The sequence below is a fragment of the Microtus pennsylvanicus genome, chromosome 4 (genome assembly GCF_037038515.1).
Source record: "Microtus pennsylvanicus isolate mMicPen1 chromosome 4, mMicPen1.hap1, whole genome shotgun sequence".
NCBI lineage: Eukaryota > Metazoa > Chordata > Mammalia > Rodentia > Cricetidae > Microtus > Microtus pennsylvanicus.
In genome coordinates this window covers 3,666,102-3,680,767 of record NC_134582.1, presented here as the reverse complement: position 1 = coordinate 3,680,767, position 14,666 = coordinate 3,666,102, and the positions used below count along the sequence as shown (strand labels likewise).

The 14,666-nt window shown below is 45.0% G+C and overlaps 1 protein-coding gene across 1 annotated transcript in view; it reads left to right on the top strand.

Annotated features, from left to right (window-relative positions):
- The window catches only part of Cyb5a (cytochrome b5 type A), a 30,244-nt gene extending 25,857 nt beyond the window's left edge, over nt 1-4,387 (top strand). The window contains exons 4-5 of the mRNA XM_075968128.1: nt 3,129-3,163; nt 4,023-4,387. Of these exons, the coding sequence (XP_075824243.1) occupies nt 3,129-3,163; nt 4,023-4,104 (117 nt within the window). The 3' untranslated portion in view covers nt 4,105-4,387. The remainder of the gene's footprint in view (nt 1-3,128; nt 3,164-4,022) is intronic.
- The last annotated feature ends 10,279 nt before the right edge of the window (nt 4,388-14,666 follow it).

The following is a 14,666-nucleotide window of genomic DNA, read 5'->3' as shown; positions in this document are numbered from 1 at the left end:
GAGTGGAGCTGGGAGAAAGGGGTGACCCTTGCTGGTTACTCCAGAGGCTGGAAACAAGTGACGTGAAGAAAAAGAGTTGCTGCTTTTCTGGGTGCTTTGTTATTTCTGCCAAACAAAACTGTGTATTTCTTAGGGTCCCATGTTATTGATAGGGGTTTCTGTCCTGCCTGGTTCCTGCAGTCCTTAAGTCCCAAAGAAATCACACAGAGGTCTGCATTAATTGTAAACTGATTGGCCCATTAGCTCAGGCTTCTTATTAACTCTTATAACTTATATTAGCCCATTATTCTTGTCTGTGTTAGCCACGTGGCTTGGTACCTTTTTCAGCCAGGCAGTCATATCTTGTTTGCTCTGTGTCTGGCTTTCTCTCTGTCTGGGTAACAACTAAAGACTGCAACTTCCCTCTTCCCAAAATTCTCGTTGCCCCTCCTCTACTTCCTGCCTGCCTACTGGCCAATCAACATTTTACTAAAATAATACAAGTGACAGGATAAAAGACCATTGTCCCACAGCCCCATGTAATCATCTTTAGGCTAGAGGATGTGTTCTGTGGTCTGATGTTTTTAAATAATCATCACACTTGGAGCCGGAGCTCAGCGGTAGAGCACTTTCCAAGTCTGTATAAGGCCTGGTGTGTGCGTTAGTCCTCGGTGTTGAAATAAAAATATTGCTTACCTAAAATATCTAGTTTAGTTTTGAGAAATATAATGGACTGGAGAGTATTCTCTAGAACTTGCCCAGAAGAAGCTAAACTGCCAAGTTAAGGAATTTACAGAAATTACACATCCATGAATGAATCCCCAGCAATCAAATTTGCTTACATAGAAGGTAGTAACAGTATTGGGGTATTTCCTTGTTGATACTTTTCAAAGCACTGTGATATACAAGGTTGTATTAGTCTCTGAGATCCTCAGACCTCGAGGCCCTGAAGCTCTACTGAGCTGCCATGAAAGCTGTGGAGATCACGTGTCCAGCGTCTGGCTTGTCAATTGGTCTCTTCAGTTCCTGGAGTCTCCGAACTTCTTAGGAAGACTCCACTCTTAGTACTTCCAATGAAGGAGTGAGCTAGGTTACGTGAACTTCTTTGAGATGACTGGATTGCAAAGGCTTTAGGGATTTGTATTTTTTATATGGAACTAATCATGATTTATGCTGACTCACATGGCCTTTGGAAGTCATTATACATGCCATACCGGTAGTTTTTACTGCACGTTGGAAGTCCTCCAGGTTGCACAGAAAACAGGCAGCAGAGAGTTCATTGCTGGTTCCCTGAACCCAGCTGATCCTCTCGGAGCACAGGCCACTAAATAAAATGGGCTTCTTTATCCCTCTGTGAAGTGGAGATTATAGCTTCAACTCCCAAGCATTCTGGGTTTTAAGGCTATGAAGAAAGTAGACAATCCAAAAACTCTATGTTTTTTTTTTTAAGTTCTACCTTTTGGAATGTTATTGTTAGTGGTGATGGTGGTGGTAATAATACATTAGGATTATTTTATTTACCTATATTTAAACTTTAGAAATATTTATTGTGTGTGTATGTGTGCGCACACGCTTGTGTGCCACAACACACACACACGCACAGGTCAGAGGATAACTTTCAGGAGAACTGGTTCCCCTTCCATTGCACAGGTCCCAGGGATCAGGAAAGCCCAAGTTGTCCGGCTCTGAAGCAAGTACCTTTCCCTGCTGAGCCAAGTCACCTGCCCTTATATCCGTATCTTAAATGGTGTGGGCACATTTGAGCCTCAGCAATATTTTAACCTTATATTGGTGTCTTTGTGCTCTCAATGTGGCCACAAAGACAGGGGCGCAGGGAAGGCTACCTGAGGTTGCACAGGGTCTCCTGAAATGCATGCACCCCTGCCTGTATCTCAAGCGAGTGGTCCTTGCGTCCTCACACTATCCAGCATGCGATAGTATCGTGCCTTCAGCGGGCTCTTCGGTATCGTCTATCATTGTGTTTCTTCTAATGACTGAATAATATTGTTTGCGTATTTAATTGTCTCCCACAATTGGTGTTAATTATACTCAGATGCTCATGAAAATTAATCTTGTGCTGGCTATGGATTCCTGTCATCACCACTATTTAAAATTGCTTAAAAGGGTAACAGATGTGACGTTTTCTTTTTAAATGATTTGTTTTTCTTCCCCTACTATGTCAGGAGTCTTAAAGGTGATGTGTCAAGGTTGGTGTGTGTTGCTGGGCTGCTTTGCTCATGCACCCCTAAAATGAATTTGCTTTTGGGGGGAGGGGTTCCCTAACATACCTCTCAGGGGCACCGCTTTGCCTTGCTGCTTCCAGGTGCCCGCCTGGCTGATATTTTCCATCTATGCTGCAGGAAGCTGCAGACATGACTCTCTGACGGAGCTGGTCTGTCTGTGGCTGCTTTTGCTGGCGCACTAACAGTTTCGCTGGTGTGGAATATTACAAGTGCTTCCTAAAATGTGTTAAAACCTAAATGCGTGTGCTTCGGTGGGACGCAGTCCTTGAACGGTCTGAGAAAATATGTGGTGATTTTTTTTTTAACGGTCCTCCTGAGAAGGCCTGTGCTCAGAAAGTGCTAGAAGGTAACTAACACCATTTGTTGGTGAGGCAGAGCAGTTCCCGAGTTAGTCTGGGCTCTTTCTGGTGCCGTTCAGTGAGCTGAAGAAGTCTCAGGAAAGGCGGTGTAGCATGTGCCATGGTGGTTCTTACCATGTTGGTCACGTGGTGTAGGTGCACTCTCGTGCCCTGGCAGGTGTGACTGCCATAAATGACACTTACAGTTCATACTCCGTGCTTTGAAGAGTTAAAGTTCCCTTCCGAAGGACAGTGACACGGCCTTGCATATGTGCCCACGAGTACTCTGTTTACAGTTTTCATGATGAAGTGCTTAAATGTTAAGTGTGGATTATTATATGTATTCTATTGACATTTTCAAATTCACCAATTTAAATGTAGTTCTTAAAATTTCATTTTCTTAAAAAATGGTGAAATCAGGCTTTTTAGTAAGAAGAAGTTGAACATAATTGTTCCTTTTAACAATTTTTAAAGGACAGAGTTGAATAAAATGGTGATTTTTTTTTTTTTTTACTCTTAAAGCATGTTTTGAATCAGATGTTAATTTCATGTTTTTTGTGTGTTTCAGGAAAGTCTCATCACTACCGTGGACTCTAATTCCAGGTACATGCTGCTGTCTTTCCATTTGTTTGGTTTTGAACAAAGGCTCCTGTAGGGCTCCAGAGCCAGAATTAAGACATCTTCCCATCTGATTTCTGTCTTCCAAAAAGTTGAAATTTATAGGTTGAAATCCAATTTGAAAATTTATAGCTACATTAAAGTTCTTCCCAGCTATGTCTCTAATTTTACTTATAATCTCTAATTTACCATCCACTGGAAGCTTAGAAAAACTGAACAGTGTAAATCAGATATGCTTTTGAATTTGGGAGAGACACCACAGACTAAATACTCTGGGTATGGTTTTACTTAACAGTTTAAATCCATATGGCATAGATATTAAGTTTGGGTTTTTGAAGAAGTATCTGAGAATTTAAAGCTGAGTTTGAGTGGCAGCCGTGCACTCGGGGTTCAGGCTCCTTACTTGGTGGCTCTGGGGACAAGGTCTGGCTAACAGTGTCCTCTGATACTCATCGTAGTGCTAAGTGGGCCCTGCAAGAGGACAAGACGCATCCGGAGCATTCCCCTGTGTGGTCTATGATTTCACGTCAGGAGAAAGTCACTGCTCCCAGGCAGTGTCTGTTGAGAGAGCCAGCGCAGCTCTCTGTATAAAGGATATGGGAATAGCTGGAAGCAGAGCAAGGGTGTGAGTTTTCTCATGGTGACAACAGGAGAGAGCAGTGACGTCAACATTCTAGAGTGTGCCCTGTGCTCAGGTTTAGCAGAGCTGAGCTGCCCTTTTAGCTCATGTGGTTCTAGAAGTAAGAAAACTAGGCTGTGGGAGTTTTCTATCAGAGGAGCACAGAGGTTGAGGTCTCTGTAGTGAGGAGCATTCAAGCATCTTGTTGCTCTTGTGTCTTTCTAGTTGGTGGACCAACTGGGTGATCCCAGCCGTCTCAGCCCTGGCTGTCGCCCTGATGTATCGCCTCTACATGGCAGAAGACTAACTTGCCTCTCCAAACCAAGGAAGGGGAAAGACTGCCCCCCAGAAGGGAGAAAAGAAGCCAGTGTTAATCATGTCCACTGACAGCCACCTTCCGCTGAGAACGTAATTGTAATATATCTGTTTCCCTTTCCTTCTGTGTTAGTGGAACCAACGAGGAACTCTTTGTACCCTTCCACTCTGCAAATGTGCCTTTTTTTTCATCCACTTCATTTTGATGTTTCTTCACTACATAATTTACTTATTGTAAGCACGATCTTTTTAAAATATATCTGGCTTTTAAGACATGCTGCCGTGTGTGTGTGTCTGTTTGTTTGGTAGGACGCCTCCAGTGCTTAGTGTTTCGGTTTATTTCACAGAGTTGTTTGATGTGCCGATTATCCAGACCCGGGTTGTCTTGTCTTGACGCGGTGATGATGGCAGCTAACACACACCTGTTACATGGTTTGATCTTAGTTGCCTGACAAGCATAACTGGCTGCTGGAGCGGAAGGAAGTCTCCACCATGGCGGGAAGGCCGAGGGGTGGGGTGCGGGTCTACGACAACACTTTTGGATCAGGAAGCAGAGCGCTAAGACTGGAAACAGAAGTGGATTCTCCTCTTTAATGACCCGTTCCCGCTAGCTAGGCCATAGAGGCCAAGGTTCCACAGCTCCCCGAGACAGCGCCACCAGATGGGACCCAGATGTTCAAACATACAAGCGGTGGGGACATTTCCTAGCCAAGCAGTAAAGTGCCAGTGTTGTTTCTTTTTCAAGAAGATTAAGATTCAGAAATTATATCTCAAAGATTGGTAAGTTTTCTACTTGAAATGCATGGTAGAGTATAGAAGTGACCTACAAGATCTAGAAAAGAGGCACCGCGTCCTCTGTGTGTGAAGGATAACGGCAGCGTAAACCAGGTCATGGACTGGGGAGCGCTGTTGTAACGGCCTGTTCTCTGTTTAAAAGTCGTTCCCTAGAGACTCACAGTTTCGTAACTTTTGAAGTTCTACAGATTCCCCATCCAGAGACAATGGCAGAGTATGTCCTCATCTTAGGAAATACTGATTGAGTGACTCATCAGAGCACAGATCTGGACAGACTTGCTGCTTGCTCTTTTGGCGGAGCCTTAGCTGCTGAGTGATGAGCCGTGAGAAGTGTGTGGCTCTGCTTATTCTTCCCTGGACCTCTCGGGAAGCTTTCGTTATTATCCCCTGCCTGGTGTGTTATTAGCATCCACGACTTTTTATTTTAAATGCAGAAACCCCAGGGGGTAATCTGCTAGGTGGTACTTGTACCTAGCTGTGACTAGGTGACCAGAAGTGGCGTTCTTAAGAAATAGCACATCAGAAAGGAGCATTACCGTTGCTACAGAGCTCAGATTGTTTCTTAAGGATCCTTTTCAGTTATTTTTATCATATGTGTGTGAGTGCAAGCCTGTGTGTATGTACGCATGGGTGCCTAGTACCCACAGAGGCTAGAATGTCGGATGATTGTGAACAAGGTGGCGACCTGCCACGTGGGAGCCAGGAACTAGGTCCACGTCTTCTGCAAGGTCAGCATAACTTAACTGAGTCATCTTTCTAGCACCGATGAAGAGGGATTGTTTTATAGTCAGTGGCATGCATCGCCCTTTCCCTGTAGTGCCAGGCCTTCCTTGCGCATGCTCAGTATATGCTGTGTCACTGAGTCACGCCCAGCCACTCTTAATCATCACAATTCTTGTCCAGCAGGGGAAGGGTCAGGGTCGGACGATATTGTAAACTCTTCAGAGCTTGAGACAGAAGAATGAGGAGCTATGAGCTGCAGTTGACCAGGGCATGTGCATTTTAAAATAAGTTAAATACTTGTTAAGATGGTAATATTTTGCTAGAGACTCACAATTGGTATAGAGAGTAAGTGACTGGAACACTGAACCCGACTTGGGATGTGTATCATATCCCCTGTTCAGGGCTCAGGGAGCATTGCGGAAATGGGCTGTGGAAAGATTACAAGAACCCAACTCAGGTTGGGAGGATTTCTGGGCACGTCAGGACTGTTGCATTCATGAGCTCAATGTTCTTGTTTCCTGGACAAGAACAGGAGATCAAGTTAAAGTTCCAGAGTTGATGGGGAGGGGCTCACTAGGCCCCGCCCCTAGCTGAGGCACTATTGGTGGCTTCTGTGGGCGGGCGAGGGGTGTGGCCTCTAGCTGGTTGCCCATGTTCTCACAGGTAACTCAATGCCTGGGTGCATTGGCTTCAGTGGGTAATAAAAAAGAGGGGAACGTGAAACTGGGAGGAGAATGGGGGCAATCTGAGAAGAGCTGGCTGGGGAAGGAGACGAAGATATTTACGCAAACTGTATGCCTGTGTGAAATTACCAAATAATGAATAAACTAAAAAAAAAAAAAAAAAAAACCTTTCAAGACAGGCAAAAGACCAGTATACCGCTGTCACTTTAGCAGGCTCAGTGACGTTAGTTGTTAGGGAAATGCAAACCAGAACTTTAGTGAAGACTACCTCACCCCCACTAGAATTACTATAATAAATTCAGAAACAAGTTTTGAGAGATGTGGAGACATCTTGCCTTTTGGGTGGGGATGTAAAAGGTGTGAACAGCATGGCCTCTGTGGAAATGGCAAGAGCTTCAGAAGTATAGAGCTTCATAACCGGCTGTCTCTTTGCTGGGTGTATGCCTGGAAGTAAACATAAAGACTTGTCTGTGAGCCTGGCGGTGGAGGCGCACGCCTTTAATCCCAGCACTTGGGAGACAGAGGCAGCAGATCTCTGTGAGTTCAAGGTCAGCTTGGTCTACAAGAGCTAGTTCCAGGACAGGCATCAAAACTACAGCAAAACCCTGTCTCAAAAAACAAAAAGTAAAAAACAAAAAACAAAACAAAAACCAAAAGACTGGTATGTGAATCCCCATTCATAAAACCACCAACTGGAGACAAGTGGAACTTGTGACTAGATAAACAAGACACATTATGGTCATATGGGCCACGAGATGACTTAATAGGTAAAGGTGCTTGCCACCAAACTTGGTCCTCCTCTGGGTTAGATCATTGGATCATGGTAGAGACAGAGCTGACTCTCACAAATTCCTCTGACTTTCATATAAGCTATAGTGTTAGCACACACACACACACACACACACACACACACAGTTTTTCTCTTTGACTTGTTGGTTCAAGAACTGCTAACTCGTCTCCCCTGATCTGCCAGGCTATTGTCTCTGCACTATGTTCCTGGGAGCTTAGTCCAATTCCTGAGATACAGATGGTGTTTGTTAACTGAATATCAAAGCTCATGGATGACTGATGTCTCCTAACTGCTCTTCCATCTTTAATCTGTATCTCTGATCATTTGTTGCCATCGTCTTTGAGCCATTCTTCGTTGACAGCATCTGGATATGACATTTGCTGCAAGCCTTGGCAAAGGCACCAAGTCCAGGGCCATGCCAAACTGCTCACCACCCATTTAGGACAGGGTGTTCTGAGAACTGCAGACAGATGGTTAGGTCTGGGTTTTGCTTGTTGGAGTATAGGTGTGTTCAGCTCCAGTGGTTGTCCAAACTGGCAAGAAGCGAAGAAAATCCTGTCTACTATTCTTAGCTCTCCAGATCTCTTGGCTTATGAAGTGCTGGGGAGATGGACGTGTCTCTCTTGAAGTCCACCCAAAACTCCAGGGCGAGGGATGGTAGGAGATTATCAGAGGCAAACACGGAGGGCGGGGCCAGCCTCAAGCTCTTGAGACCAAGGACTTCTGTTATCTTTCCTCAGCCACAGTGACTAGCTACAGCAACTGGCAGAGGTTCAGGTAGTGAGTTCCTTGGGGCCAGGAGAGTTCACATTTCGAGTAACAAGTCCAGTCCTGACTCCCCTCCGTTCGTCCCAAACCTGCAAGTGACACTCTCCTCCTGGGAAAAAGATGATTATTTTAGCACCCAAAACTTCCCGCTGAGGTCTGGCAGTAGGAGAGAACACATTCTTGTTTCTTTGGGGTAGGGAGCATGTGATTCATTCACGGGCCTGTTAGGGAAAATCTTAAAACGGGCCTCTCAGCCGGTGCAAAGAATTCTAATCAAACCAGGTTAGACTGAATTAAAAATGCCCACATTTAATAAATGCATAAAAACTCTTTTTAATAAAACTCTTGGGTGGCTGGGAACATGGGGGGCGGGGGACACGAGACACACAGAGGAAGAGCACAAGCAAAACCCAAAACCTCGTGCTCCTTTTTCTGGTGCAAGCCTAAATAGCCTGTGGGAGTGGTCCTGACCCTCCCCAGGAAGGGGTCAGCGCTTGGCAGGCTGGGAGTTGGAGTCCAGAGGTGGAGTCTGGCTCAAGGCAACTCCCAGGGAGAGGGGACTTGAGATGGAGCTTTCTGCTAAACCTTTGGCGCCCCTAGGATGGATGCCAGGGACTGGGGTGGCGCTTCCAATCAGTGCCCACGCTGAGCACCTAGCAGTTCCCAAGAGATTGGTTATAGTAGCTGATGTTTTCATAAATCATAGAAAACAAAATCCTGGAGGGAAAACATGTGTGGCAATGCCACATTAAAGAAGAAAGACTAAATCCCATTGTGTAGACACGTGTAAAATGGTGACCTGATTTACTTGGAGGAGTTTGGTCTTTCTTGTTGTAACCCAGGAGGGTCTAATCTAAGAATAGTCATGGACGAAGGTACTCCTCTCTCTCTATTGAACAGCACAGCAAATACGGTAGCAAAAAGGAACGAGGGACGTTTGTATTTATCTTTTCTTTTTGCTGTTGTTTATTTTTTTAGATTGTAATTTAATTTAAACATTTTCTCTTTCCTCCCTCCAAGCCCTCGCATGTACTTCTTCTCACTCTCCTTCAAAATCATGGCTTCTTTTTCCATCAATTGTTATTGCATGCGTATATGTATTTGTATATACATACATACATACATATATATTCCTAAATATATGTTGAGTACATATAATGTTCGTGTGTATGTGTGGTGTGTGTGAGTGTGTGTCTGTTCTCAGGGCTGATTGACAGGAATAACTGACTAGTCACCATTCCCTGGGGAGGATCACTCTCAGCGTTCCTCAGATGCCTGTAGTTCTTTGTGTAGGGTTGAGGTCTAATGGTTTTTTCCCTCCCATCCAGTTCGTCATGTCCTTTAGTGTCCTCCTTGTTCAGTACACATTTGGGCAATCATGTCGGTGAGACTTTAGGGGTGCGGTGTCTGACATTCCTAGGAGACCGACTCACAGAAACTCGCCGGCCTTTGACTCTGCCAGTCTTTCTAACTCTCTTCTACAATGTCCCCTGGACCTTAGATGCACAAGTGCTTTGTAGATGCATCCATTGGAACTGGGCTTCACAACTCTGCATTTTGAATGCTTGTGGTTTTCTGTAGTGGCCTTTATTGTAAAGATAAGTTGCTATTTCAACTTTGTCACTTTAAACTGCTAGTATCCAACTGCTAAGGCCGTAGCCTGGGGGGAATTCTGTTTCCCCCAGACAGTGGCTCTGCTGCTATTGTTAAAGGTAGTTAGTTCTAACTAAATCTCTACAGTTCTAATCAAATTCGAGACTCAAAGGCTAGGGTGAAAACCTGCAAGCTCAGAGAGGTCGAGTAGCAATAGCCAACTTGCTCTCCTTGCCAGTGTCCTGGAAGTCACTTCCTTCCACACCGACCAATGAAAAATAGCTCATGCTAAGCTCCTCCCTGCTACTTCCTGTCAACCTGTTGCTAAGCCCACCTCTCTGAGCCCAGCTTAATTGTATTTAATTAATGCAAATGCAACACATCTTTAAGATAACAAATGCAGTATGAACAAATGTAACTTCATTGCACAACAAGAAGTTTCCTTAGTGAGAGATGGAGTTTTTTCTTAATCTTTTATAGGACCCTCATAAGGGAGAAAAAAAATTATTTTTCATCTTACTGACTCAAAACAGCATGCAAAGTCACAATCAAAGTTCTAGGAGGTCTCTCTTCAGTATCTGTTATAGGCAACTTCTCTTCTGTCTGTTGTAGGTGATTTCTGTTCTGTAGCCCTTCCATTTGTTGTGACTTGGCCAGGGAAGAGGTGGGACAAGGCTAAGGTGTTTCAGCAGCAAGGAAAGTGTAACTGGTACTCTTACATGATCTTCCTTCCCTGGGGCATCCTGCTTTTCCCATCTCTTCTTAATAACTGTAGGCTTGGATTGCCCATTGCTCCAAGTCAACGTAAGCAGAAAGTCATAATAATTTAATTTTAACATGCTTGCGTATTTCCTTGTTGTCTAAGACAGTTTATTCGCTGCCACTAAAAGATTTCTTTCTAATGCAACCTAGACCTTGGACTCCTGGTCTGAGGAAGGAGCTTGTCTTTGATGCTGTTGCTGCCACAGGGATCCTCTTTGCTACAGAAACTGAAGTTCTGCTATGGGTGCTACCCCCTGTGTATGTGTGTGTTCCAGAGGTCGACTTTCGGTGTTGTTCCTCAAGTGCTGTGGATTTGTGTTGTTATTTGACTTGCTTCTTAAAAATTCATTAAATTCTCTTGCATGTGTATGAGTGTCACATGTATGTCTGTGCACCATGTGTATATCTGGTGCCTGGGGATGCCAGAAGAGGAAGCTAGATCCCCTTTGGAGTCACAGACTGTTATCGGTGTTATGAACCATCATGTTTAGGCTAGAAACCAAACCTGGGTCCTCGAAAAGCAGCCCATGCTCCTTACCACTAATCTGCCTCTCCAGCCCTCGCTGTGTTTCTCTGAGACAGAGTCTCTCACTGGAACCTGGGGGTGGGAGGGCTCACTAGTTGTGCTGTGTGGACTGGTCAGTCAGGCCTAGGGATCCACTTGTGCCTGCCCTCCCAGGAGTAGGTTTACATGTGCATGCCGCATGCCTCCCTCTTTTACATGGCTATCGGGACCAAACTTTGGGCATCATGCCTGCATGTCAAGCCTTTGCAAATTCCCAGCTTGAACTTGAGCAGTTTAAGCTGTTTTCGGGGATGGCTGTCTCGAGAGAGTCATCTGTACCAAGCAGGACCTTGTCAGTTTTATGGGCGGAAAGATCACTTTCTAGGTTAGTGCACCAACGAGCTCAACTTGGCTTTTCCGGCTCATGCTGTGTAGCTGGCTTTTTGCTAAAGGTATGGGCTAAACTGGAAGCCATGGTTAAGTGCTCAACACACAGGTTTCCTCAGGCACAGTTCTTGTCTTTCGTGGGGAGAGAAAGCACGCCAGAATTTGCATAGAAATCTCCAAGTCATTTGTGCTTTATTCTCTGTGCTCACCGAGAGTGCCCACATGCCATCACAGGGCTATCCTAGGCAGCTGGGACAGTGCTCAAAGAGACCCTTTATCTGTGTCTTTGTCCCTCAGCCACGCCATTCAAGCCCTCCTCTGAGAAGAGCTTGTCTTCTCCGGGGAGTGTCACTGCGGGTGACACACTCACTTTTCTGTCTGTCTGTTCTCAGGGGAGGCAGCTACGCCCTCCTGTCTTCCCAGTCATCAGAGGATACTTTTCAGTGGGATGCTATGGTGAAACTTGTTGTCAGAGCCCAGACTGGCCAAATCAAAGGCCTCTCTTGCTTGTTGGTCTCTAAGCAGAGACCCAGTTCAGCAGAGTTCACTGGACAAACATTGCTGCTGTTCTATGCTGTCTATTTCTCCCTTTCTAATCTCTGACCCCAGAAAAAAGTTCCTGTGTTCTTTACTAAGCCAAGACAGATAAAGGACACTGTAATCTTTTAGTGAGCCCCAAGTTAGGTAATCACTGTCATTGCAAAGGTTAAAGTTCAAGCAGTGATCTCAAATGGCAGATGCTGTGTGGGTTTTGAAGAGTTAGATTCTGATCACCTCTCAGTATTTATCTCTGGTGAGGAAAGTCAAGTTTCTAGAACTGTCACAGAATTTGATATTTAGAGGAAGAGAGGTTGTTCTCAAAGTAATTCTCTGTCCCCCTTAAAAAGAGGTTAAAAGCTGGCTACCACCTTGACTGGCACTGCCTAACCAGCTTGTGATTCTCGTGTGGGCATGAGAAAACTAAGGTCTGTAGAACTCCATGTTAGCCAGAGCCAAACCAAAGGATTTCATCACTCGCAAGTTATAATTTTGGCACTAAAATATGACTTCCCATGATGTAAGCTTTTCACCTGTTGCAAGCAAAAGAGAATGGATTGACCTCATAAAGCAGTAATTCTCTACGTGTGGGTCATAAGCCCTCTGGGGATTGAAGAGTCCTTTCATAGGGGTCACATATCAGAGATCATGCACAGTCAATATTTACATTACAATTTATAACAGCAGCAAGATTACAGCTATGGAAATAATTTTATGGTAGGGTCGCAGCATGGGGAACATTTGAGAACCACTGGTGTATAGGGGACTGTGGTTGGAAACACCAGTGTGTGTTGTTTCGCACCATCTTGGAAGTGACAATGGTGACCAGGACCTACCTCTTTAACAGCCCTGAGTCACCAGAAGGATAATGCACATGGTAATCAAATAGTTGATAAATAACAAAACCTGTTCTACAAGCCAAATGAGTTCAGTTAGATACATGAGGGACCGATTAGAAGTCTGAGTCACGTTACTCTCTACTTCCCTGGGGTTAAACAAGTACACGCAAGGACCAGGGAGCAGCTGATGTCTCTTCATTGATTTGGACACTCTAGCTAGTTTACACAGTGCTGGAAGGTTCTATGCAGGGCACTGGGGGAGAGAAGACACGAGTCGTCCTGCCCAGTGCGGGACACTGTGTGCTATACGATCCTGACCAATCAGACAAATTGTACCAGTTGGTGTCATAGTGGTCATGATGGTATCTAGCTGACAAGTTTCTGTACCCCAATAAACCTCTCCTCTGACATAATAATCCGAATCAGACCAAATCAAACTTGCATGTTGGTGAGATGGATGTCTGTTTATTTTTCCATAAAGAATTAAATTTTGACTGACTGCGGACACTGTAGGACATGGAACCCCTTGAACATTTTCAGAGCTGACCAGTGGTTTGATTCTATGGTGGTCAACGCTGAGACTACCATGGCACAGATGTGATGCAATGCTGTCTTCTGAGCAAATATATCAGCCAGCAACGTCTTAATCACTACACATAAGAGACTCTCAGGATCTGGCCTCTTGATACTCCCTCCTAGGAGACTCGACTTTTGCCTATACATCCTCTCAGCTGTATGTAGTTCTGGCTAAAATATGTAGCATGGGGAAGGGTAACTAAGGGAGAGGACCCCATCCATGCTGGTACACAGAAGTTGTCCATGCCTGTAAGAGTTTTCAGTGATAGGACTGTTTGGGGATCATCCATCTGCCATAAGTAACTGTGGCGTTACTCCTGGAGAGGCACTATTAGAAGGTGTGGTCTTGTTGGAGTAAATGTGGTCTTGTTGGAGGAAAAGTCTCCCTGTGGAGGTGAGTTTTGAGGTTTCATACATGCTCAAAATACTGCCCAGTGTCTCTGTCTACTACCTGCTGTCTGCAAGATGTAGGGTTCTCGGCTCCTTCTCCAGCACCATGTCTGCCTGCACGCCGCCTTGCTCCAGAACCATGAAGATAATAAGCCACCACCTCTACTGAACGTGTCTTCTTGCGAGCTGTTGTGGTCATGGTGTCTTCTCAGCACAATAGAAACCCGAAGACGGTAATCCTTCAGGGATGCTCCTGTCAGTCCGTCCAATCAACGCATGGGTTCCCTAAGCTAGACTGGAGTGCAATCAGGACTTTGTTCTGTCCCTGTATTGTAACTGGTAAGTGGATGTATGTTGATGCCTTCCCAGGAGGCGTTCACCCGACAGTATAACACAAAATGGAGTTTAGAGCCATTTTAGAAATTGTTAGGAATCCCACCCCAATTCCAAGCCAACATCAGTTCAATGAATTTTTTTGAAGCTCAGTTCAGCAACTCATCTGCTTTAAAAGTAAAACATTCTAATGCAACCCAATTCAAAGGCATGGTTTGGTATTTCCGTGCTGACGAATGATGGTTTAAATGAGTACATATCCACTCACCGTAGATAGGGTACCAGTGGCAGGCCAAAGTCGTGATTCCTCCCGAGTCTAGCTCAGGGAACGCATGCGCTTACTGGACTGACTGGCAGGAGCGTTCGTGAAGCATTACTGCCTTAGAGTCTCTATTGCGGTTTCTTATCAGTGCGGTGGTTATTTGATCATGCTTCCTGCACTACCCTGCAGACCTTTGGTAGAAGGGTTAGTCCTGTATCAGTGAAAGGGTTCAATGTGTTGGTCAGGTTCCGGTGTGCTGCCTCACTTCAGAACAGCCAAGTGACCTGCCGACATCCGATAGGCAGCGGGTGTTGCCGCCTGCCTCCAGGGCTCTGGATCTTACATTGTTACTTGCTCCTCTGCACCTTAGGTTGCAAGCTTCATGGTGCTTGGTTCACATCCTTATTTATTTTTATTTGCTATTTATATTTTCATTCAATTTATTAACAACCCCCCCCCCCCAAGCTCTCCTAACTTGGAATGCAGGAAGTGACTTAAACATTCGTCCTGGGCAGGTCGGGCACTGAAACCCTAGTGTACCACTTCCAACAAGAGTGTCACTTAAGTACAGATAGGAAGGGGGTTTGGCAATTGACCTTTATTTGGACCTG